General features: G+C 47.4%; 1 protein-coding gene across 2 annotated transcripts; it reads right to left on the minus strand.

Annotated features, from left to right (window-relative positions):
- Window positions 1-422: 422 nt before the first annotated feature.
- Window positions 423-20186, minus strand: LOC117902469 (protein expanded). 2 transcript variants are annotated; one of them, XM_034813876.1, is made up of 7 exons: window positions 19122-20186; window positions 12117-12254; window positions 11910-12058; window positions 5654-5733; window positions 2878-5587; window positions 1975-2616; window positions 423-1915 (listed from the first exon to the last, which is right to left on the minus strand). In XM_034813876.1, the coding sequence occupies exons 2-7, from the start codon at window positions 12206-12208 to the stop codon at window positions 1284-1286; spliced, it is 4305 nt and encodes a 1434-aa protein (XP_034669767.1). In that variant the 5' UTR covers window positions 12209-12254; window positions 19122-20186; the 3' UTR covers window positions 423-1283. The 2 variants fall into 2 exon arrangements, with proteins under 2 accessions (XP_034669767.1, XP_034669766.1); XM_034813875.1 differs by having other exon boundaries at window positions 1975-5587.
- Between the last annotated feature and the right edge of the window lie 5238 nt (window positions 20187-25424).

Below are 25424 nucleotides of genomic sequence, written 5' to 3' on the forward strand. Positions count from 1 at the left end.
TTTTTACATTTTCTTAAAAATCACATTACTCAATTTAGCCATAGACTTTTAGTCGAGAAAAATCTACGCAAATATTTGTGACATCCATCGAAAAACTCAATCATTTTTGCACACACACACATTCTCTCAGAGGGTTGGTTGTTAAACGACAAAAAGATAATAATAATAAAATAAAAACACAAAAAATGGATACAAAAAATATATAGAACACTCGCTAAATTCAGATACGGTGGGTGTGAGCGGTTGTTGGGGGTTTGGGCAAGTCTGGGCACTCTTGAAATTCTTTAGTTCCTTACGTCCAGCGAATGTCCAGCATGTAGATCATTCGTTGGAACCGATTCGTTGTGGGTATAATGTGTGTGAGTGGGGTGGGGGTGGGTCGTGAGGTTGGGCGATTCTACGTACTAAAAAATTTGCATAGTTTTTTTGTTTTGTTGCATACGATGTTGTTGTTTTGTTCTTGTTGTTGACTGACTAAAGTAGTTTTTAAAATGTAGTTAAGTTTAAAGTTAAAAAAATCAAATCACAGTTGTTTGGGCGGAAGTAGTTTAGTTAGTGTAAAAGTATTCGCATCTGGCCTAAGTTGCAGCTACTAAGACTATAATGTATTAAGCATTTTATTAAGTAGTTGTCGTATTTTATACTTGAGTATTGTTTCCGTTTCTCGTTTCTCATAGTTAATATAGTGGTGCTTCTCGCTCTCACTCTCTCGGTCGTCTCTCTCTCTCTTCTCTGGTTTTTGTTTTCTTGTCATTCTCTGTATGGTTTTGTCTCTGTCCCCTCTTCTACGTGTGACTAGACTGGGTTCTGTTATTTGAATGCGTTGATCTTGAGGTTCTTACGTTATGTCGCGTTACATTCTGTTAAGCTGTTACTGTTAATGTTAAGCGGTTTGTTACTGCACTGTTAAGTGGATTATGTTGGTGCTGCACTGCTAAGTGGTTTACGCTGTTACTCTGTTACTGTTATGCTTCTGTTCTGCTTCTGTTCTGCTGTTTTAGGGTGTTTTCTTGTGTCCGAATTCTTTTGCCTGCGCACCGAAACACTGTGATCGATCTCTTAAACTCTCTGTTAAACACTCGACTCTCGATCTATGCAAATTCTCATGTACCATGCCGCAACACACACACGCACACACACAGCACAAAAACACATGTATACACAAACACATCAAACAGCAAATCGAACTAGAGAGAAGAGTGTCGTCTGGCCATCGCTTCGTTTCCCATTCCGTTCCGTTCCATTTCTGCGTTTCTCTACGTTTCTTCGCTTCTCTCCGTTATTTACGTCTGCGAATTGTAGCTCTTGTGGTGCTTCATCAGCACTGCGGGATCCATGACGTAGTTGTTGGCCTCCGCCAACTGCTGAACGGGCAGCGGCGGCAGCTTATCCTGCGGATGCCGATGGCTAACCACCGTCGCAGAGCTCTTTCTCGTTTTGCTCAGTGTTCCACCGCCGCCCGAATAGGGCGACGTGGAATTGGAATTTCCATTTGCATTGCCGGCGGAGGAGGAGGTTGATGAAGCTGGTGATGCTCCTCCACCTTCGTTGGCATTCTTCGGATTGACCATCACTTTGGTCTGCTTCAGCAGCGAACGATCGTTGCACAGCGCCGAAATGAGTGGCAGATCCAAGTGTTTGCTCTTCTCCCTTAACAAGGCAATGTCCAGTGCTTGGGCTTGGGCCTGTGCCTGCGCCTGTGCATGGCTCTGCGCTGCCATGGAGGCTTGCAGTTGCGCCAGAATGCTATTGCCTGCGCGATTCAGTCCGACGCCCATATCGGGCCTCGGGCGCTCGCCTGCCCACTGGGCACCGCTGGAGGTTTTGGTCAGCGGACTGTTGGCATTGTGGGGATTCAGCGTGGGCGGCTTACGTGGCGGTAGGATGCACGTGCTGGGACTGGGTTTTGAAGGAACTGCAAAAAGAGAGAGGAATTAGCAAGGGATTCATTTGGTTTCTCTTTGGTTCACTCACTTGGTGGCGGCTTCTCATTGGGCGCTGGCATGGGTGGCTTCTTGAGGCGCCTGTTCACATACGGTGGCGGTGGAGGCGGCGGCAAACGCTTCCCCTTGGGCATCGAGTCAAGCGAATTCAGAATATTATCGTCTGATCGTGATCGTGCAAACATCGAGGAGGCATTGGCGTTCGCATTGGCCGCAGCGGCAGCTGCCAGGGCCGCTGGATGCAGCGGTGGCGGCGGCGGTGGCTCGTAGGACGAGCACAGGCTGGCCATGGAGGGTGAGTAGAGTGGGGAGTAAGCTGCACCAGGCAGCTGTACGTAGGTGTCCGACAGGTTCTGTGTGGAGGCGTAACGCGAGTGCGTGGACAGCGCCAGTGGGAGGTAGGGCGTGCTGCGGTAGATGGCAGGCGACACCTGCATGGCCAGATACGGATGATGCGGTGGCGGTGGTGCCTGGGCCATGGCTGCCAGCAGTGAGCCCTGCTTGGAGTCGAGGTACTCCTGCTGACTGACTGCCGGATCCTGTATGGGATAGATGACATAATCCACATCGCTGTACAGCTGCTGCTGATACAGTTCCAGCTGCTTCCGCGCCAGCTGACTCGTGTACAAGTGGTGTCCAGTCAGATGGGGATGTGCATGCGGATGCCCATGCGGATTCTGGTGCGGATGATGTGCTGGCGGTGGTGGTGGCGGCGGCTGGCGTGGCAGACTCGGTGGCGGCGGTGGCAGAAACTGTCGCGGCTTGATCACCGGCAACAGCACACACGCCTGCTGCGGCGCCTGCTGGTGGTGCAGCGAGGCTGTGCTCTTGTGTAGGCCATAAGGAACTATCGGTATGCCAATGGCCGCCGAGCCCGAGTGTCGATGGTGCGCATGGTGCTGATGTGGATCCACCATCCTGTGGTGTGGATGCGCATGCGCATGTGGATGATGATGCAGCGACGCCTGCGAGCCGGAGCCCGCGTAGTTGGAGTTGTGCAGCGACTGCTGCGACAGCTGATGACTGCACACCGATCCACTGGAGGACGCGGCCGAGGAGCAGTGATGTGGCGCCGCATAGCTGGGCTTTGCCCCATCCGGCAGCAGGCTGGTGTGCGCCTTCAGGATGCTAATCTGCGGCCGCGTCGTAATGAAGCGCGCTGTCACCTCCTCGGACTTGAGGGAGCTCAAGGAACCCGCCGTGCTGGGCGCTGGATTGGCGGAGGATGCCACCGAGATGAGCGATGTGGGTCGCGGCTTGCTGCTGCTGGGATATGGCGGTGGATCTCGACGACGCAGTGAAGTCACCGTTGGCGGTGGCACTGTGGGTGGCGGCGGTGGCGCTGGACTGGGACTTGGCGCACGTGGCTCTGGCTTGGGGGGCGCTGGAGCCACCACAATGGGCTTCGGCACCGTCTTGGGCATGGGTGGCACTGGCGGTGGCGCCACTGGGGGTCCACACAGACCCGTCTTCTCGTGCCGCGCACTGTACGGCGGTGGCGGTGCTGGCGGCAGTTCCTGCTCCTGGTCATCCGCCTCGCTGGGCGTCTCCAGGGGTATGGGCATCGTCACGTAGTCACAGTCGGAGTGCAGCGTGCTGGACACGGTCTTGCGACTGGGATAGGTGCCACGACCCACAATGAGGTTGGTCAGCTCCTCGGCGGACAGCAGCGAGTGCTTGTTGTCCGTGGGATCGCTGCCATCGCCGCGGAAGGAGCTGCCCGTGCTGATGTTCGAATCGGAGCGTAGCCTGAACTCCGCGCGCTTCTTGCCACCGTCCACGAGGTCCGAGGGTCCACCATCCTCCATCTCCATGTGCTCCATCTCTGTGGGCTGGAACATGCCGTAGTGTGAACTCTTCTCCGACTCTGCCATCTCCGAGGACTGCCCCGTCAGCTCGCTGCTGTGCATCGTGTACACGCCAGAGGTCTCTGTGGGCGGTGCGCCATGTGCGAGTGTGTACACGCCTGAGGCGCCGGACACGCTCTCCGGAAAGTCCTCGGGATTGGCCTCACTCAACGCGGAATTCTGTGCCGTGTGGCTGAAGCCCAGCTCCAGGCTGGAGGAGGTTGAGTGCACGGGTATGCTGCTGCTGCTGTTGGCTGCGGCGCCTGTCTCTCCACTCACTGGCGATGTCACCACCACAGTGCTGCACGTGGACGAACACTGGGAGCCAATGTTGTGCTGCGAGCTGGGGGAATCCGTGGCCGTTGAGGAGTCATTGGCATTCGTCGTGCCCAAAGAGGTTCTCGGACCAGAGGAGGAATTGCTGCCCGAGATGCCAGAGGCACCATTGGAGGCGGTGTCCGGCGGACGCACGCTCAACGCTGCCAGCTGCTCCTCCAGATCTTTGAGCGACATTTGCCCCACCGAAGAGGTTTGTCTGCTGACGCTGGGTCTGTCGAGGAGATGCGCCAGCGCCAGGCTCTCCGTGGAGGGTGCTGCCAGTGGAGCTGGTGGAGTGTTGATCATAATTTCCAGCTCATCCTCCGAGTGCACGCGATCGCTGACAATGCCCGAGGTGGTGTTCGAGCTGGTGCTGGATATCACCGAGATGCGCTGCTCATTCTTGCTCTTGTACGGCAGCAGGAGACTCCGCGAACAGGCGTAACTCGCGTGCAAGCGATTGGACTCTGCCTCCTCCTCCTCCCGCTTGTGGGCATCCTTCAGGCGTGCCGCCAGCTTCATGCTCCACTGATGCGTGTCCTTGCAGAGCGTCAGCAGCAGCTTGTTCTTCTCATCGGAGGCGGCATACAGCGTGATGCGACTCTCGCCCGAGCGAATCTCGAACTTCTTGCGCTCAAACGAAAGTTTCGTTATGTTGGGCCACAGGAAGGTCGTCGTCGTCGTCGTCGTGGTGGTGGTGGAGCTGCCGGCCTCTGCTGTTGCTCCCTCTGCTCCGCCAAGTATCTTAATGCCTTTGGCATAGACCACAAACCAGGAGCTGCCTGCACCCTGTTCGCTCTTGGCCAGCCGCATGCGGAATGTGTGCGCATTGATGGTCTCGTGGAGGCTGCACGCCTGCTGAATGTACAGCAGCTCCGCCTCCGCTGCAGCCATGCCGAGGTGCTCCCTATGGCATGCCCTCAGCGCACTCCTCGCCCAGGGTGTGTGCAGATTGCTGGGCAGATAGTCCTCGATGCGGAAGTAGTCCGTGCCGGACAGGGGCAGTGGCGGTACGGGTGGAAGCGGCGGCAGTGGCAGCGACTCCCGCTTGGAGGAGGACGCCACATACGTGGACAGTCGCAACATTCGCTCGTTGGCGCTGCTCAGCCGCTTGCTGATCTTCGGCAGCGTCATCGTTGTGGAGGCGGCCCTCGAAGATGTGGCCTCCTCGCTGGAATCCTCCTTGGTGGCTGTCTGGGAATGGCTGGTGGATTGGCTGTGGGTTTGGCTGGGGGTTTGGCTTGGTGCTGGTGCTGGTGGCGCATCGCCTAGGTCCGCCTGCAGCGCAAGGCCGGCTAGGAAGACCAGCGCCTGCTCGGCATGCTCCCTGGGCAGCTGCTCCCGCTGCAGGATGTTGTGCCGCAGCTGCAGGTAGTAGTTGTGCCGCGATGTCTCATCTTTCAGCATGAACGGACTCTCGATGTAGAACTGCACACGAAAGTGTAGCTCCAGGAGGGGCCGTCCATTGGCATCCAAACCCTATTGAGGAAAATTTGAAGATTAGTCAGGGATTGTATTGGTTTTTGTTGTGGAGGTAGGACTCACGTGGGTGTGCGAGGAACGCCAGCTCTTGGGTCCGTATTTGGAGAGCTTGCTCTCGGGATCTGCGAACATGTACTCGCCATCTGCAAGAAGCGAATTACAAAGGGTAGAAGATGGTTTAGTAGAGAATAAAGTACAAGTGAAGATCATTAAAAGCCATAAGAAAAAAGTGAGAACCTAATAAAAATTGAGAGAAACGGCAGTCAATTTCTACTTAAACACTTATCAAGATGTAAAATGAAACTTAAATGATCTAAAAGGTTTTTCTGAAAAAACTTCTATCAATATTGAATAAAATCAATAATTATTGTTTCCGAATAAAAGAAATATTCATAAGTGGACGACAAAGAACCCTGCCGAGTGGTAAAAGAAACTCAAGACAATCTTTTCAATGTGGAGAGACGATTGTTCGATATTATAAGAGAAGATCGTTAATTCACTGCAGTCCCTACCCAAATGGTATATTCGAGGAGCAACTATGATCGTTAATGAAATGATTACTGCTTTTCCCTAAAGGTACAATTTAATATAAAATGGAAATAAGTAGTTTAACTAGAGATTTCCTTGAGAAATCTTAAGAAACTATTAAATGCTATTGATGATCACTTAATTCCACAACGAAACAGATAAAGGAGTAATTTACATTTGATTTAAATTTCCCTACAGAGAGCAAAACATGGATACTCATCAGTAAAGAGCAATCAAGTCTTACACGAGTAGACAAACGCAGTCGAGTTCTCATTCTAATTTTTATAGCGAAGTCTTTTGCTTATACCCATAAAGATCCATCCAATCTACAAAGTTCTCTACGAGATGTCGTGTTTTCCATGAGCAAAGGAAGTACAATTCGTTGGGCACTCATCGCCTCAATCTATGCGCTCCTCAAACGAAGAGTGGCAGAAGGAAGTTCGCATAAAACTACTAATCAATGTACATGTAAAATGGAGAACTTCCGATAGTGCCCAGACCAGTTTCCCAGTTCCTTTTTTCCCCCGATAAGAAAGCAGGAAAGGAAGGTAGCAGGAAGTGCCCCTCAATGAAGATCAGTGATGCCAGTTCCCCCAGCAATCCCGCGGTTTTGGAAGCGGTTAAGGAACATTTTTGGCGCGAACCTGCCAAGGTCGCTAATCAAAATTTTAAATGAACTTTTGGCTCAGAGAGCAAGGGAGAGAGAGAGAGAGAGAGAGAGAGAGAGAGAGAGAGAGAGATCCCGAGACTTGTGTCAGTTTGTCAGGCAATAAACAAGCAGGCCCATTGACATCAACAAGAGTAGGACTCAAGATGCGAGAGACTCAAGAGTTGGAGTTGGAGATGGAGCAGAGATGATGATGATGACGACACGTCAGGCTGTCAGTGGAGAGTAAGGGTATGGGCCCCAAGGGCAGGCAACAGGCAGGCAGCAGGCAGCCTCCAATCCAGTAACAAAATCAACACACACTTCATCGAACGAAAAATTGGAATTCCTGCATACGAAATGAAGAGCAGCAGCCACAGCAAGATGGAAAATAATAATTATGAAAAGAGGCAGCAGCAGCAGCAGAAACCAGAGGAGGAGGCAGGCAGGCAGGCAGTCAGCGGTGCTGCTGGAGTGGCATGCCATGGAATGGAAGCAGCAGCCAGCAGCCAGCAGCCAGCAACAATATCATAATAATCATCAGCGAAGCGGCCGAATAAGTGCCTATCAATGACGATGTCTTCGTGGAGTTGTAGCTGAAAAGATTGGGAGCTGCTGGCAGTGGAGGGGAGGGAGCAGTTGTGTTGGCTCGAGAGGCAGCTACAAATTCAAGTTGGGAGTAGAGTAGAGTCAGTGCCAGCAGCGAGAGAGCGAGCGAGTGGAGTGGAGTGGCTGCTGCATACCAAGCCCAAAACGCAGCAACGAAAAAAAAGCAGAAAAAAAACCACGAGAGCAGGAGAAAAAAAACAGGTAGAAAGACAGGTAAGCGGCAGCAGCAGCAGCGACTGGCAGCTGAAACCCAAGCAAGTCCCAGCCAGAGTCCCCGGAGTCTCGAACCGATTTCTTTTCGCATTCAAATTTCACTCTGGCTTCAGTTTTTGGAGGGTCTCTAGGAGGCAACTGCTGGGGATTCTAGGGAGGATTCTAAGAAGGTTTCTTGGAGGCTTCTAGGGAGGCTTCTTGCCGGCTTCTTGAGATGTTTCTTGGTGGCTGCTAAGGAGACTTCTAAAGACGTTTCTTGGAGCCTCCTAGAGAGGCTTTTTGTCGACTTCTTGGATGCTGCTAGGGAGACTTCTGGCTAGCTTCTCACAGGCTTATTGGAGTCTATTTCTTCTCCCCTGAATCTCACAGGTGTGAAGGTAGCCAGCCAGCCACTGGTTGTATCCTCACGCAATCTCGGTTGCTTGCCTGAGAGCTGCCACCCTTTTTGGTCAAGCGTTGGTTGCCAGCGGCAAAAACCTAATAATTAACATATTTTCCATCGCATTCCACAGCGCTCACAATTAACACGCACGCACACACCACAGACAGAGAGACAGAGACTTGTGGCAGGGGCAGGGGTAGGGGCAACGAAATAAATCTTCAATTTGAAACACATGCAACACAAATTACAGCCTCGATGTAGCAGAAGGGGCAGGCAGCAAGCAGCAGTGGCAGCAGCCAGCAGCAGAGGCTCATCAACCAAAGGAATTCCACAGCAGATCGTTGAGGTTTGCTTTGGTTCGGGCTCTGGCTCTGGCTCTGGGTCTGGTCCGAAGTCAAAGTCGAACCTCAAGAGACAGCTGCGCCCAATGCCAATGCCAAGGCCCTGTGCCTGTTGCCTTGCTGCCTGCCGCTGCCGCTGCCTGGCATTCTTCAGATTCAGATTTATTTTCCAAAAGGTTTTCAGCTTGAAGTTTCAGCGTTTGAGTAGGCCCCCATAATAACCAAAAAGTGAGAGAGAAAGAGAAGGAGAAGAGAATGTAAGCAGTAGAGAGAGGCAGAGTCGACTGGGAGATGATCTGTAAGGGAAGAACCGAAGGGACAAGGAAGACTACTTCTAGAGCAAGCAGAAAATATTCATCTGAGCTACTTTTACATGTGTTATTTGATGGACAGAATGTGATTAAGTCTAAGAAAACGAGTCTATAAGAAGCATTTCTTTTATCAGTTATAGAATCTGATTAGGAACTCCCTGAAATGTGATAGAAATATGATCTAACAAATCAAAGATCCATGGAACTTATAGAACTTTACCTTTAATGGGCATAGCATTTAGCTATTGCAATTTTACCATAAATATTCTGTACTTATGTAAGTCCAAAAACAATGCTAACAGATGATTTACACCTCACTGTTACACATAGAACTGAGACTTTGCCTGAGACTTAAAATGTGAAGAATGAAATTCTGTAACTGAATTATACGCTTCTGGTGCTGTAGCGTTTGAAGATTAACAAGTAAATCCCACATAAGTGCAGCGTATTAAAAGAAGTATTTAACAAGGTAGCCTTATGGCTATAGGGTACCTATAGTGCTATAAATAATGTCTACTGAAGTAAAAGATGTTCTATAGATCAACAGTGGACTAAAAATCTGTCTTTAAAAAACCTTCCCTTCCCAAAAGAGTTCTAGGGTCTAATACACCCTACACTCGACAGGGTATGTCCTCAAAAGATAAATGTGTGCGTGCGTGTGTGTGTGTGTATCGAAAAACAGGCTAAAGGAAAGAGGCAGAAAAAAAGAGAGAACGAAACGAAAGAACGAATGAAAAAAATAACATAAAACCAAAAGAATTTTAATTTCCGATGTTATCAGATGCACGCAGCCCGAGAAGAGCAGGAGGAGGAGGAGGAGCAGCAGCAGCAGCAGAAGGAGGCGGAGAGGCAGCTGTGGCAGAGGGACAGCGACGGGGGCAGGGGGCATGCTGAGGCTGAGGTTGAGGTTGAGGCAAGGCCGCGAGTCGCCAGCGTCCATCACATCACAGCCAACAAAGATGCAGCAGACGAAGACGAAGACGAACAAGCCCCAACGCCATATAATAATGATTATGAGCCATTAACATTAAATGGAAAAGAAAATGTTGGTCTACAGATTACAGAGTCACCACCAGAAAAGCAGAGGAGGAGCAGCAACAGCGAAAAGGTTGCGGCTGAGGCTGAGGCTGGGGGCAGGGCTGGGCACCGGACATCATGGAATGCGGCAGCGGCCGCGACGGAATCCAGGCAATGCGACAGCCTAAAAATAACACCAAACGGGAGGATGGAGAGTGGAGTAGCAGGAGGAGTCCGAGTCTGTCCTCTGCTGAATGACAATGTTGCCAAATTGCCATCGGATGCTGCTGCTGCTGCTGCTGCTGCCTCTGCCTGCCACTTAAAGAGCCATCCAATGAAGGAGCGGAAATTTGCATAAAGATGAAATTTATTGACGTTGCCGTGGCCATAAAATTGAAATTCATTTCTCGGTCTAAACCCCCCCAACCCCTTCTGGGTACACCAAAAAGGGTCTGGGCCAAAAAAAGAAGAACAGCAACTAAACGAAAGACTCAAGAAGCGAACGAAGAAGAACTGACATTCCACGGGGCTATCTATTCCAGAGAGAGAGAGAGAGAGAGAGGAAGCAATAGCTATGCCTCTCTCTCTCACTCTCTGTCTTGAGAGAGCGCGCGGCGTGAAATGGTGGACGGAGGAAGCAAGCTCCAACCGCATACCACTCACAGATACAGCTACACACACACACATGAGCAGGAATCCTTGGCAAAACACACACACTTGGATACTGGGATGCAGAATGCAGAATGCAAACTGCCAATTTCATAGTTGAGCCAGAGGAATCCTCCGCTGGTTCTTCATTCCTCCTTCTGCTTCTGCTTCTCCTCCTTCTCCTGCCTGTTGCTGTTCTGCTGCTGCTGCTGCTGCTGCTGCCTCTTCCGCCTGTTCTTCTGCCACATCTTTCGCTGCTGCTTCTTCTCCTGCAAAGACGAGGACGTTGGCATGCCCATCCTCTATACCCCAGCCAACCCCTGCTCCAAGTTGCAGCTTCAGCTCCAGCAGCGACTCCAACTTCAAACTGCATACCAAATTCTTTGCTGAAGATGTTGAGGCAACTTCCCCTGCTAGCTCTTCTCTCTCTGCCTCTCTCCTTCGCTTCTTATGTGCCTCTTGCCACGAAATTGATGCCAACCAGATTCGAAAATTTACGTGTTGTGTTCTTGGGGCTTTGCTCTAACCAAAAGGAAACGAAAGGGTATGTGGAAATATTGGTAAGATTTGTACGAAAAATGTGGCAAGAAATTTTGAAGAATTTAAGGAAAGTTTTCGCTGATTTTAGGGCAGAAGAAATGATGTGAAAAACTTTTCTTTCTCCTCTTTTTAAAACATTTTTCAGCTTCCCAACTTCTAATCTTTGCCTCTTGTAACTCCCATCTTTATCTTCTTTTTTGAGAGCATTTGCCCATTCGACTTTTGCTCAAATCAAAAGGAACTTCTCTCCTCCTTACTCGTTTTGCTCTTCGCTCTTTGGCGAACGCATGGAGGAAGGAGAGGAGGCAGCGGGCAGCGGTTGGTCCAATGCCAAAGACGTTGTCTGCGCTGCCCTGCTATGCTCCTCAGCCTCTGCGGACCAGACCAGGCTTTGGCTCTGGTTCTCCATCCTCCAACCTCAAAGCTGCCTTTTCCCCATGCCCCATGCCGCATGCTGCTGCTGCTGCCGCTGCCGCTGCCTGTCGTTCGATTCGTTTGTGTTAATGCAACGCGCGACGGCTACCTGAATTACTGAACACGCGTCTTGTGTCTGTTCCCCCCTCCCCACCGTGGTGCCAGCCTCCCCGAAGTACCTCCCGGTATCCCTGTATCTCCCGTGGTTGTTCCTGCTTTTGGCTCTGAAATTGTTTGTTCGCCATGAAGGCGACGCGTTCCTTCTTTCTGGCCTTTTTGTTCGTTTTTATGTGCCATTTTTTGTTGCTGTTGTTGTTGCTGTTGTTGTTGCTGTTGTTTGTTGTTGCTCTGTTGTGTTGGTATTTTTATGTGTTTTGGCAGATCGAAAGGAGCAGCAGCAGCAGGCACTGCTCTCCGTTCTACACTCCAGATCTCTGCAGAAGTGAGGAATGAAGACTGCAGCAGATCTAAAGAACTAAAGACTGGGCCTAGAAGCTGACGACGATGACGACGATGATGATGATGAGCAGCTTTTAAAAAAGAAAGACTGGTTTATGTTTATTAGTTGTATTTTTCATGCCTTATCGCCTGGCATTTGGCTACTCTAAACTCCAACTACCCATCCCAGTCCAGCCCCCTCCAATCTATAGCAAATGTATATGGAACTCACCTATGAGCACTGCCAGACCGAAGAGTTCGGTATCGAGCATACCCTGCGTGGCAAAGTGCAGACATGTCTGCGTGTAGACCTCTCGTACACGGCTCTTGGCATCGACTAGGAAGTACAGGGTTTTCGGCTGCTGCTGTTGCCCCAGAAGTCTGCAAGAAAAATGCATATTTATTTATGTTAGATTTATGGTTTTGTGCGGGAACTCACCTCAGGGCCAGGAATCGCGAGCCTGGTGACAGTTGCTCGGCTGAGGACGCGCATACTTCCAGGGGCGCGCTGACGGTGCAAAATGCTCGCATGCTGCATCATTTTCCGTATACAGCGCGCACGTTCGAAATACGTTTGCTGGAGGTAAAAAATAAATGGAGAAATTAGAGAGAGATTGGAGCATTTTATTGTATATTTTTGGGTTGCTTTCTGTGAATTTTAGGCAGCAATAATTGGGTTTCAATGTGTAAAACTATGAGACAAAGCTGAAAGGAGCTAACTATATTTCGATAATATTTAAGCAACTTGTAGAGCAAATAGTCTCAATGTTTGGTATGAAAAGACTGTAAGATTCTACTACTCAAATCTAAGAGCTATTTAATGGAACCTCTCCCTGAGTATTTTCTTTTTTAATTAAATAAATTCCAATCTCGAATTTCCCACTACGACAGAGCAGCCTTTCGGCCCCCTTTCAACCCGAATATACACATATGCATTCTATAATCTTGTATAATCTTAACCAATATATCTTCCATTTTACTTCTCCTTGCACTAAATACCATTTATGCGATACGAATCGTGAAAAATCTCTCTCTCTCTCTCTCTACAAATTTTGTGGCAGAACTAATCGCTAGAAATGCGGCAGCAAAGGCATTTCATAGATAAATCTACCATCAAATAGCGATCAGATCAGCTTAGGTGCTTGGATGTTTTATAAGGCATTCTTTCGGGGCCAAAATGGAGGACGCTGGAGCCGCCCCAGTCGCTGGAGACGTTCGAAGACGATGCACGGCGCCCGGTGCCGCTCTTTGACTGCCGAACAATTTCACCAATCAATAACGAAAGACTTAGGCGACAAACTTGATTAGCGAGCGGTGGCCAGTGCGTGCGTGGCAGCCACAGCTCCTCTCTCTCTCTCTCTCTCTCTCAAACAACACCCCAATCCATGCCTTCCCCCCAAGATGCGTTGCGCATAAAATTATTAAAATTCAGTTAAAGAAAGTTCCATGGAGCGACCGAAAAACTGGCCTCGTGATGAAAGAAAAGTATTTTATGCATAAATTAAAATCAAATCGAATCAAATCAACTTTTTTTTACTTTGTAGCGAGACGCCAGAGACAGAGCCAGAGCCAGAGACACTTTAGTTTCTTTCTACCAAAACATTTTTTGTGTGGCGCAGAGAGGGAGAGAGAGAGAGACACAGAGAGCGACGCATAAATTTCAATATTGGCGCATTTTCTGTGTCTAATAAATTTCAAATGTTCCATAAATTTATTCAGAGTCGGGAGAGAGAGAGACGCCGAGAGACAGACAGACAGACAGAGAACCGCCCTGACTTCCATAAATGTATGATCGGCATCGGCATCGGCATCCAACATCTACCTCCGTTTCCATTCCATTCCAAAAACGATCATCAATCAAAGCCTGCATTTGACATAAATTAGAAACCAAAAGAGAATATTCCACTGGGAATACAAATCCGATACGAACCAATACCTCCCTCCTACCCAACGAAAATACCAACGAAAAATAAAAAACAAAACACAAAGCAGAGCTCTTGAAAAGCAATTATATCTTAAGCCGATTTCCATGAGCGGTCCACAGAACTGGCTCTGACTCGGGTGGCTTTATGGCTGATTACGAAACGAGAATTGAAATTCCAGATCTCTAATATGCTGCGGCGAGATTGACTTATTACTGAGGAATTTATGGGAGAGACAACAAAAAGTAAGCCACTAAAGGAGTTTATTATTATGCGATCACTGGGAGCTACTACTCGTAGTGAGTGAGTGATCATATAAGCAAAAGATTGTTTACTCTGCTAAAAAAATGAATAAAGATGTGCATAGAAACGTGGGAAGTGAGTGAGTGATTTTATAAGCAAGAGAAATTAATGCTGATGATCGTGGAAGTGATCTTTCAACTGCAATTAGTAAGCTTCTTTAAGTAGTGATAATATTAAGTGATCCTCAGACTTTGGTTTACTAAATGATCATAGAAGTGATCTTCCAAGCAACAAAAATGATCGTAGTTAATCCAAAAACGAATCTTCCCCTTATCTATTTATTTCTGTATCTTTTCTTTGTCTAATTAGAGGAATGCGCCTCAGGGAATTCTTCAGGAAATGAACTCTAATGAGAAAGATCGATTAAACAGCAACAAAAGAGATTGCAGAGAGATTTCTCCGGAAGTGTTTGCCAGTGGATCACAGCATTGATTGCCATGACCGATCGTTGGCATCAATCAATGGGAACTTGTCGTGGAATATTTCAAACCCAAGACGATTCCCCTTGCCACCCCGAGATTCCCCAATTATATAATCCAAAAGGCAATGAGTCCCCCTCAAGATCGACACTGCCTCACTCAACAATCATTGAGCAGTAGGCGATCTGGTTGGCTGAGGATGAGTCAGTAGTCTCCACCAGCCGGCAAAGCAGCGGCTGGCAACGTGTTTTCTTAATTTAAAATGCAAACAAATTAAAAGCATTTAACAATTTCAATCATAGCAACAAATTATCCGCATTCCAATGGCTAATGAGAGCGGCAAGGAGAGGCACAGAAAAAAAGACGTTTGTTGCTAATTATTAAAGTCAACACGGGAGATGGCGGCAGGGGGGCCTATCAGGCGTTTGTGGGGCAATTAAAAAATGCGGCAAAAAGAAGCGAAGAAGCCAACTGGAGCGATAGAAAGACACAGAGACAGAGAGAGAGGGAGGGCGCTAATCAGCAATTAGCAAATGGCAATAAATACCAAAAACCCAGATGATAAAGTGTCTGAAAAGCGGTAGGGGTACGGGTACACTTGTGGAATGCAGAGACCGAGAGAGAGAGAGAGCGAGAGAGCAATAAATATCCCACGGGCTCTGCTGCGAAATGTGTGTGTGGAGGTCTCTTGGCGCCAGGCAGCGAAATAAATGATTTTTCTGCTTGTCACAGCTAAAACCCAAAGAGCAAAAAGAGCAAAAGAGACAAAGAGAGACATTGCGCATACGCCACGTTGTGCAGCGACAGCACAAGTCCCCACCCCCCTTGAGAGCCACCAGCGTTTGCATTGCATGCCAATGCACTGAGCTCATGCTCTGTCTCTGTCTCTGTCCGTGTGTGTGTGTGTGTTTTGTGTCCCCAAGTCAAACGAACATTCGATCAGAGATCGGAGATCGAAGAGCACGGGCCGAGGGCCCTACGATATAAACGATTTAACCGCATGTGCAGTCTGTGCCCCGCTCCACTGCACCACCGCTCCCCTTTTTTTTGTTTGTTCATTGAAATGCTGAATCGGAAACAGCAAATATCCATATGGATTTCATTGCGGAATGCCCAGTGCCACTGCGAAAGCCACTGCCCCGCAGATCCATAAACATTCGAGTGTAAATGATCGTAAAAATCTGCACAGTATGGAATGCCACTCGATACGAGAGATGTTACCAATAAAGATCTTAGATATGATCACACGATCACAGTATTAGAGGATCGTGCAGCAACAACAGCAACAAAAAACCATTTCGCGCGATCTGATCAATAAACAACTGAAAATAAACGATCGTAAAGTCGAGCGAAGGCAAAGGAATGCGACGACAATAAAATATGTGTGGAATAAATGAAGAAAAATAGTAGATTCCAATGGCAGATCTGGCCGATAAACGGAGGCTCTTGAGGAGCGTGTTTTAAATGATCTTCGAATGATGATTCGTGATCAACAGTTTATGGAATAGCTTATCGATGATCTTTAAGGAGCGTAGGAACGAAAGGAACACTGTTCAAGGAACATCCCACAGATGATAAATAAATTATGTGAATTATTTCTCTTCTACAGAAAGTGTGAGAATATTTCCCTGATAAAACAGAATTCACATAACAGATCTTTCGTTCGTGATCCAATTGATCTACACTGATCTTTCCATCCAATCTATATCTCTATCTCTAGCTGTGCCAATAGGCATAGTTCCCAATAGAGGCAGTTCTCATGGCACTCCTCTCACACAGATGCCAGAGTAGAGCAAGGCACAGCTGAACAGAGTGCTCCAGCACCCGGAGTGGAACTCTTAAACTGGATTCGAATTCTATTGAAAGTGTTTGGAACTCCCGGTGTCTCTCTCTCTCTCGCAGTTCTCTGCGGCAGCTAATGAATGACGACGAGCGGTAACTTTTGACGTGGAATATTTTGCTCATGAGTCCGCCAGACAGACCGGACCGGATCGCACTGGACTGAACTGTAAGCGAACTCTGGGATCCAAAGCGGGTTCTACGTGCGTCTGGGCTGTTTTTTTTAATTACCGATAGAGCCGACGATTGAACGGCATAGAACTGGCGTCAGTAAAATAGTTCAGTTGCTTCGTTCCCGTGAATGTTTGCCTTAGTTTGGTGGCATTTTCACACGCTGATCGCAGTCCAGTGCCAGCGGATGCGCGTCATCGCGACCCACAAGTGTCATTCCACGCCAGGGGTGTGGCTCTGGCAAATGAGGCTTTTGGGGCTTTGAGGCTTTGAGGTTTTAGACGTTGGCTTTGGACGTTAAAGCTGGCTTTTATTATGCCTGCGATTATGAGCCATCAAATCGCGCAAATACTTCGGCGTCTTCTTGCCAAACAAAACGGACAAAATCGACAGAAAAAACATGGAGAAAACGAAGAGCGGCAGTCGCCGCCAAAGAAACTTTGAAAGAGCCAAAGCCAAAGCCAAACAGCGGCAAATTCCGGCCAAAAATTCCACTTGTTGTGCCAGTTATGGCCCAAAGACACACACACACAGATACATTTTGGTGTGTCTTTGAAATGCGCGAAATGTCCCCCAATGCGATAAGTCTGCCGCTCATCATGATCATGACTATAATGATGATGAGCAAGTGGCAGACATTTAGAGAGACAGACAGACGAAGGGAAGACAAGCGAAGTGAAGAGCTCTGGGCCAAAGAAAACAGCGCACACGTCTCTGCGAGGCAGATACATGTAGACATGAAGGCACAGGCACACCTAACGCAGGTGGAGTTGGAGCTTGGAGGCGATAGAGCGATAGAGCGATAGAGCGATGGCGATGGCCTCCGCAATGAGAGCAGAGCCCACCAGGCAAGCACTTGGAGCAGGCAGCAGCACACGGCAACGTGTGCCGCATGCCAAATGGTAGGCGTGCGAAACTATGCTCATACCCTGGGAAAACAGAGAGGTCTAGGAAGGGGTGCATAGGCTATAGGGATTAGTAGGGGAGTGTCATGAGATCTTTCGTGTGATGATGCGAAAATTCTTAAAAAACTGGACCAATCCTCAGTTTATATTTTGAGCAGAGGAGCTCTGCCGCATTACGCGTTTCTCATTTGTTGCTTACAAAACTTGTTCGGAAAACAAAACCTTTGTTTTAGGAACATAAAGTTAATGACTGAGTCAATATACTGATATAAAATACTTAATTAAAGCATTCTGAATTAAATTTAATGCTCATGAGTCGCTAAAAATATGCCATTAAATCCAATTGATTCTCCTTCTGTGTTTCCCAATTTCACTCGCCTTCTACAGGTCATCTAGCAGTCGATCTTTGCTCTAATCTAATCAGCTTAGAGGGGGCGGCTAAGCCAAAACTATTGCGATTGGGTCTCTTTCAGCCTCGACTCGGCAACTCGACACCGATTGTCATTCAAAATTTGTTTAATTTGTTGTACATTTTAATTGCTTGAATTGTTTGAAAAACAACAAAAACAAACAGAAACTTTTTGTACATACGCATATTGAGTGCGTGAAGGAATTTCGGTTTACGAAATTATTATTATTATTATTTCAAGTATGATTTTGCTTGGCTGTCACTGCTGTCGATTTCAATGCAATGCCCATTGCCTGAGGTCAAGTGTGATGGCAAGATATAGAGATACGAGATGGAGATGTCTCAGCGTGCTAGACTCAATCGGAAACCACAAAACAATGACAACAACAGTGCAGTGACAATCCCACAGATAGGTACGAAACACATGTACAGACACAGCTACAGCTACATATTGATATACAGTTACTCATATCAGTTTTGGTGGTAGAATCGTTTAACGATTAACCGCTTACCGCCCAACCGCTTAGCGTGTATTTGCCCCCCTCACCCATGTGCCATTTGCTTATCTTTTCATTGGAGAAGTCTGAACGGAAAAACGGATTACGGATTACGGATTACGGATTACCGATCATTTGTTTACAAAACTCTGATTTCTGGTTCCTGCTGGCGCTGGCACTGGTCGCTCTATGCTATACAACACCTGGAGACAGAGTTCCGAGATTGAAGCTACAATTTTCCACCTAATCTCAGTTGTTCAGTTCCGCTGTCGATCAGTTTCCACTCAATCAACAGTGTCCAGCCAGGTCGATAAGCAGGGCTATTAACCTTCTACTTCTACTCTTTATAGGAGCTACTATGCATTCAACAGGAAATTTCCTATACAAATTGGAATGTCTAATTCCTGTACTCCCTCTATACTTACTCCCATATCTAACCCACATCTAATATCGTCTGATAGCACTAATTCCACACAAAATTTCCTTCCTCTTTCAATTCTTCAAATTCTTTGCCAATTTCCTTGTGCCCCCAGTTATGGGGCGGATCAAAATTCAAAACCCAAACCCTGAGCGATATCTGATATTTGGGGTACGAAATGGGTTAATTGCACAATGCGAAGTTAAGAGAAAGAACAGAAATGACAACAACAACAACAGTTTGGCAATCGTCGGTTGGACGTTGGCGATTTTATGGTTCATTTCGTTACTTGGGGCTGGGCAGATAAGAAATTTTGTTTTGTTTGCTTTATGAGTGGGTCGAGTCATTAAAATTCCAGAGAATGAGCCCACATGCGGGAGAGACCCAGACCCTTGGTCCACCCTGTCGCAATATGCCGTTATTCAAGAAGTAATTCTTTATCCTCCATCTCTTTGACGGTGACAGATTTCTTATTCCTTCCTCCCTCCTATGACCCGCTATAACTGTTTCTACCCCTCTCCCATCACTGCTGCTTTGTTTCTATCGTTTTCCCTGTCTTACCTTATGCACTGCCGATGACAACGTTCGCCGCTGCAGTTGTTGTCGGCATATTGTCTCTGGTTTTTGTTCGTTGTAGTTTCTCTGCTGTTATTTGTTGCTGTTTTTCCTCTGCTCCGGTGCCGCGTAATCCACAAAAATTGAGAGTTTAAGTTTTATCTTTTGCTTTCTTCGACTCTTTCTCCAGCTGCCAGCTGCTTCTTCTTATACTTTTCTTCACTGATTTGTTCACACTTTTGCGTTTTTTTTCCAAATGCCACCAAACTGTGTTTTATTTTTGCTTTTGCTGCTGCTTCTGTTGTTGCTGGTTTTGTTTTGTTGCTGCTGTTGCTGCTGCTGCTGGCTGCCTGACCTCTTCAAATCGCGCGCTGCGACTGCGCAGTCAACGCATTCCAGGCCGCACTTGTGGGCGCCGAAGAGAGAGAGAGGGAGAGAGGGGGAGCACGAGCACACTACGTTTTAATCAAAATTCACATACACACACGCGCGAGCGCTCCGAACACTCACACAAACTGGCAAGCAGTGTGAGAGAGAGTGGGAAAAAGAGCGTCAGCTCTCTCGCTCAAGTCGGTTACGTTTTTGTTGTTGTTGCGCGAAAGAATGCCGTTTGCTTGGTTGTGCTGTTGCTGCTGCTGTTGCTGTTGCTGGGGCTCGATTTTGACCAGCGCCAACTTTTGGATTGGATTTTATTGGATTGTGGGGATTGTATTGTAGGATTGTAGTGTAGTGGATTGTATTGTATACGATTTGATTGAGTCGTGTCCGCGCGATGTCTGGAATTTTCGAAAACAACACACACGTTACACACACCAACAAAAATCGGTAGCAGAAGCTTTTCTCTTGTAATTCAAACCCGTAAACGTATCCGAATCTGAGTCCGAGTTCCGTTCCCCAAATTCCCCAAAGCAAATCGTAACCGAAACGCGAAACACACACTGCACTCTCGAGACTCGACTCTGTTTCTGCTCTGCTCCGATCGTGGGGCGAAAACCGAACTCCACTTGGAGCTGTGGCAGGCAAGCGAGCGCTGTGTCTGTATCTGCGCGCACCTTTTGGCTGTATCAGTGTGCGCACAGGCGAGTGTGGAGCTGCGAGCGAACTGAACGAAGCTTTCGTCAAAATTTCGAATGAAACCATGGTACGAAGATAATAGGTTTGTTTGCTCTCTCTCTCTCTGTGTTGATCGATTCGTCAAATGTGTGCCTGTGAGCGCAAGGTATGTAATTTTTAGGTGGCACAACCTCCACTGGAGAGATGCCTATAATGTTGTTTATGTACGTCACGCAAGTACGAATATACAAACGCCACGCTTGTTGCTACAGCTGCTAGACAAATTAAACATTACCCATGAACTAAATCAATAATTTTTGTTAAATAATTAAAAGTCTTAACGAGCGGACTGATTGTTAACACAAACTGAACGAAGACCGTTGCCAGAGCCTCACTTAACGAAAACAAAAGAGAGAGAGAGCCAGTGCTCTGTCGTTTTGTGTGTGTGTGTATCTCCCACTGAGATTTGAGATTGGAATGCGACGTTTTCATGATAGTTAGTGGCTCCAACAGTTGGTTGGGGACAGAAAATACCACACAGACACACTCACGCACACAGTTGCAGTTACAGCTATGGCACATCGAAAAAGAAAAGAAAGAAAGACATTCGCAAAGCCAAAAACAAAAGGCAGCAGCCGTAAAGACGAAAAAAATGGGAAAAAGGAAAACAAACTTCAAAGGAGAATCACAGTAGCAGCAAATGCAAGAGCGTACATCTGTATGTGTGTGTGTGAGAAATTCCAATGTTATATCTCAGCTGCAGGCGGGCAGAGGGAAGAGAAGATCAGCCCAGGAGCAGTAGTGAGAAAGAAGAGGAATGCAAGGTCAGTAATTATAGGGTGGAACAGTGACATGGCAGGCTATTGGGATAGTAACGCTTACGGGATGCACAAGAGCGTGTAATATTGGCAAAGAGTAGTGCCACACCTTACACATATGTACCTTTCAGTGCCTGAATGCATTCATTCCTCGAGCATAATGTGAGCTTGATTTGCTGGATTCTTTTTACCTATCTCTCTCTCTCGCACCTCTCCCTCTCTAACCAACTACATACTCACTCGAAATTATTTTTTTCGTAAGTTTTGTTTTCCTCTTTCTTTGCTGTTCCCTCTTCTACCGCTTTTGCTTCTTCTGCCTGCTGCCGCTGCTTCAAATATGCGCCCCACACCGCACCCCATAGTGAAGGACTGTTGGAGAGGGGGGAGCTGTAGTGAAGTCCGAGTCTCCTCGATGCTGGGGCTCAGCACGTTCTTGACGGGTCGGGGGTCGTCTTGGCATGGTCATAACTTGTTGACTGAAGCCAAAAGAGGGGAGCGGAGCAGTGGGTGCAGACAGTGTGGTGGATTTGGAGAGTGCGGTGGGGGCCCAGGTGGAAGAAGGAGAGTTGGGGGAACGATGGGAACTCTCTGCCGCAGCCTTCGATTTCTTCGAGTGTATTTGCTATGCGTTTTTTATATGTTTTTTGGGTGTTGTTTTTCTTGGTATACTCTGCCTGAAGGGTATAGCAGGTTGAGGGACTTTTAGGTCAGAAAAATTCCATTCTTACACTGTTCTCGTAAAATATCTTCCTTCTACATTAAATGAGAATCCTTTACAGACACTTTCTATCGGGAATACAAAAAAATCTTCATCTTCGTTACTAATAATTCTCCATAAAAGTTCCTCAACCAATAAATGTTAGTGTACTTCCAGCTCCGACTCTGCAGAGTACCACCTTTTGATTCTTGTTTTTCGTTATTCTTTCGTCTTCGGCCGAACGCTTGGTTCGCTGTTGGCTCTGGCTCCGGCTCTGTCGCTGTTGCTGACTCTCTAAGACCGGTTGTTGTTGCTGTGGCTGTAAGCCTGCCTTTTGGGCGCTACGTTCTTGGTCAACATTGTGTGTGAGTTGGTATGCACACACACACTGATACACAGATACACATACAACTTCAGATATGTACATGCGAGTGGAGGTTGGAGCCTGGTCGAGGCCGAAGTATCGACTCCAAGAAGAGAAAAAACTAAAAAAAAAACTAAAAAATAAAGAACGAATTTTTTATGCAATTCCTTGAAGTCGATTTCTGCGGCCTGGCCTCCAGTGTCTCCCCAGAATCTCTTTTGCGGAATTGGCGCGCAATTTTTTGCTGTATTTTTTTCAGTTTTTTGCGGCCCCCACTCCATTCTGATCTCAAACCGAAGTGATCTTTAAGCGCAGCAGCAGCAGCTGCCATTGATCCTCTTTCTATTCAAAATTCCTCGTGTTTCGGGGCTCCTTTTTTTTGGGTTTCTACTCTGCGCTGTTCTGTTTGTTGGCCAAAGCCAAAAGTCTTCGTTGTTCTTGATGATGATAGGGCGAGGAGGCCTGGAATTTATTGAATAAGTTGGCATATGACGCGGGTGCCCAGTTCCCAGTTCCACTCCCCGTGGTATAAGTATTGGTGGGTGCCTGTATGTGTGTGTGTGTTTCGTTACGCTTCATTGCTGTCGATCGGCCGTCGATATAGCCCGAGTGTCGCATACTTGCTGCCCTTTCAAGTGGGAGAGCATCACAACTAACAGGGGAGGAATGGAGAGCATAAGGAGAAGTTGAAGTCCCAATAGGAACTTGCTTAGTGATTGCAGATCTTGGAGTAGATCTATGGAAAATTTCTCACAACAGAATAGAGAAGAGTTCATGAGTATTAAGTGCTCAGGGATCGATCGTTAATCTCCCAGAAGTTGTGTAGATTTAGCAAGAAAATAAAGTCGGGATCACAGAACGATTGAAGATCACTTTAGCAGGAAGATAAAATACATCTAAATGAATAAATTGCAAGAAGAAATGAGCGCTGATCGTTGATCATACTCTCCAGAAAGATGATCATAGAATCTCCATAGAATCTCCAGAGAATCTCCCTTTAAAAATATTCCCTCATGTCTCTCTTTTCCCCCAACTAGTATCCATAATTTATACAATTCCCATGTCAATATATCTTATCAATCAATCCACCAGCAGCGTGTGGCTGGAGTGTATTGAAAGGTTCGATGAGTTGTCGATTGAGTTTCCATTTCATTTCGTTTCGTTTCGATTCGTTTTGCTTTGTGTTCTTTTTATTATGGCCAAATATTTCTGCTGGCCAGCCAGCCAGCCAGCCAGTCATGCCCCTTGAGCCACGATAATGTTAATGGAGGGCCCGAGACCCGGCCACCGCGCCCCTCAGTGTTCTCCAGCCGCCCCTCCATCATCGAGCCTACAGTCTGTCGCCGGTCCGAGGTATTTTTATGACTTTTGTTACACTAACTTACTTCCTATTCGAATTGGAGGGCAATGCGACAACAACCGACGACGACGACGACGAACGGACGCTATGGCATTTATGTTTTTATTGTTGTTGTTTTTTGAATGTAAATGAGAGAGCGAGAGGGAGAGGGTTACCACCTGAATGGGCGTCTTTCCACAGTTGATTGGTTCGCTGGCTGTGAGGTTAACTTTGACTGTGATTCTGTCACGAAAAAATCTTCGACTGTGATTCTGGCACCAAAAGAATCTTCGACTGTGACTCTGCTCCCAAAGAGCTCTCTTCGCTTGCTAGACCTTTGACTTGGATCAAAGTTTTTGGAGTGGATGAAGGTTCCATTCCCATGGGAGGTAGGACCCATCCACCCAAACAGAATCTCAACTTTAACCTTTGGCTTCCGTGGTTTGTTTCTGGAATGGTTCGTGGAATGCTGCCGCCACTCCATTGCCATTCCAATTGGCAGCTGGAGCCACACTGGAAGCGGCGACTCTAATCTGCCTACCCTACTTTCACTCCATTTCCAGTCGTCGAGACTCTTTTGCATCTCGAGACGCGAGATTCGATTCGATTCAATTTATTCGAGCTGAACTTTTTCACTCGCTGCCTCTCGCTCTCTCTAGCTCTAGCGATGGAGCGAGAGAGAGAGAGAGAGAGGAGCGCGGGGCAACGACTAAACTGTAATGAAATTTCAAGCCTGGCAATCGATTTTGCTGCCGCTGCTGCTGCTTGGGATTTGCCTTTTTTGGGCCTTGGAATGTTGCATGCTGCTCCTGCACCTTCTGCCACTGTCCCCCAACTCCAGCTTAAGCCCCCGAGCAACATGCAACAACAACAACAAGAGCCAAGCACCAACAATGTGTTCTAAATAAATTCCAGGGAAATGAAATTCAGGGAGCCCCCCGACGTGTAGCCAGAGGCCGAGGGAGAGGTGCACCAGGAGGTGCACGGCGGAAAAAAAGGCAGATGTATCTTGCAGATACAAATTCTGTTCGCTGTGCGCAACGTGATTGCAATCTTTAGCATCGTCATCATCATCATCAACAGCAACAGCAGCCAGCAGCAAAAGGAACAGCAACAATAACAACAGCAACAAGCAGGGAAAGTGATCGAAGGGGTGCTACCTACGCTTGGGAAAGAAAATGTTGCAGGAATCAATGGCTAAAAGGTGCAAGCAGAATGTTGAGTATTTGGCAGTTAATCAAAAGGGAAAATATGGAAATTGTACAATTTTTAGCACATAAATTAAAGGGTGTCAAAATGTTGCAGATTTATAGATTTCAATGCGAGAGTTTCAGCAAAAAACAGGACATAATATTGTGGGTAGTCATAGCGCTCACTAGAGCCAGCTCCTACCTCAAACAACCGATGGGATGTGCTGCATATCGAGCGAAAATGAAAGAATGTTTCTTCAAAACTGTAGCTGATTGCGCTGCACTTTTACTCAAGATTTTTAAGCCATGGAAATAAACGAATATTGATCAAAACTGTATCTAATATTTTTTCCACAAATTTAAAACATTTAAATGTACTTCTGGCCCATTCCTTCCCCCCTATACCCTGTAAATGCCGGCTAACAAAAAGCAAAGCAAAAAGAAAACAAAGCAAAAAGGAAGAGGAAGAGGAGCAGAGCAACACGAGGCACGAGATTCGAGGCTGTGGCAATAAGCTCCAAGGCCCCAAAAACGCAAGCGAGGAAGAAGACGCAGCAAGAGTCGCGCGTGCGCAGCCTCAACGGATGTCTCTAAGGCATGTTGTTGTTGCTTTTGCTCTTATGCTCTTTTTCTCTCTCTCTCTCTCCGCCTGTTACCTGTTTTGGCCTTTCTTGTGCTTTGCCTTCTTTTTGGCCAGAGCGAGCTGCTCGAGGAGAGGGAACGTGGAGTGGCAGAGAGGAGTCCTGTGGCTGCAGCTAAAAATCAAAAAAATCAACCAATGTTCGTACAGTAGCTGCCTTGCGTCTGCGTTTGCCTTTTGCTCTTATTTTTATGCTTTTTTTTGTTGC

Source organism: Drosophila subobscura, chromosome U, assembly GCF_008121235.1.
Source record: "Drosophila subobscura isolate 14011-0131.10 chromosome U, UCBerk_Dsub_1.0, whole genome shotgun sequence".
In the NCBI taxonomy this organism is placed as follows: Eukaryota; Metazoa; Arthropoda; class Insecta; order Diptera; family Drosophilidae; genus Drosophila; species Drosophila subobscura.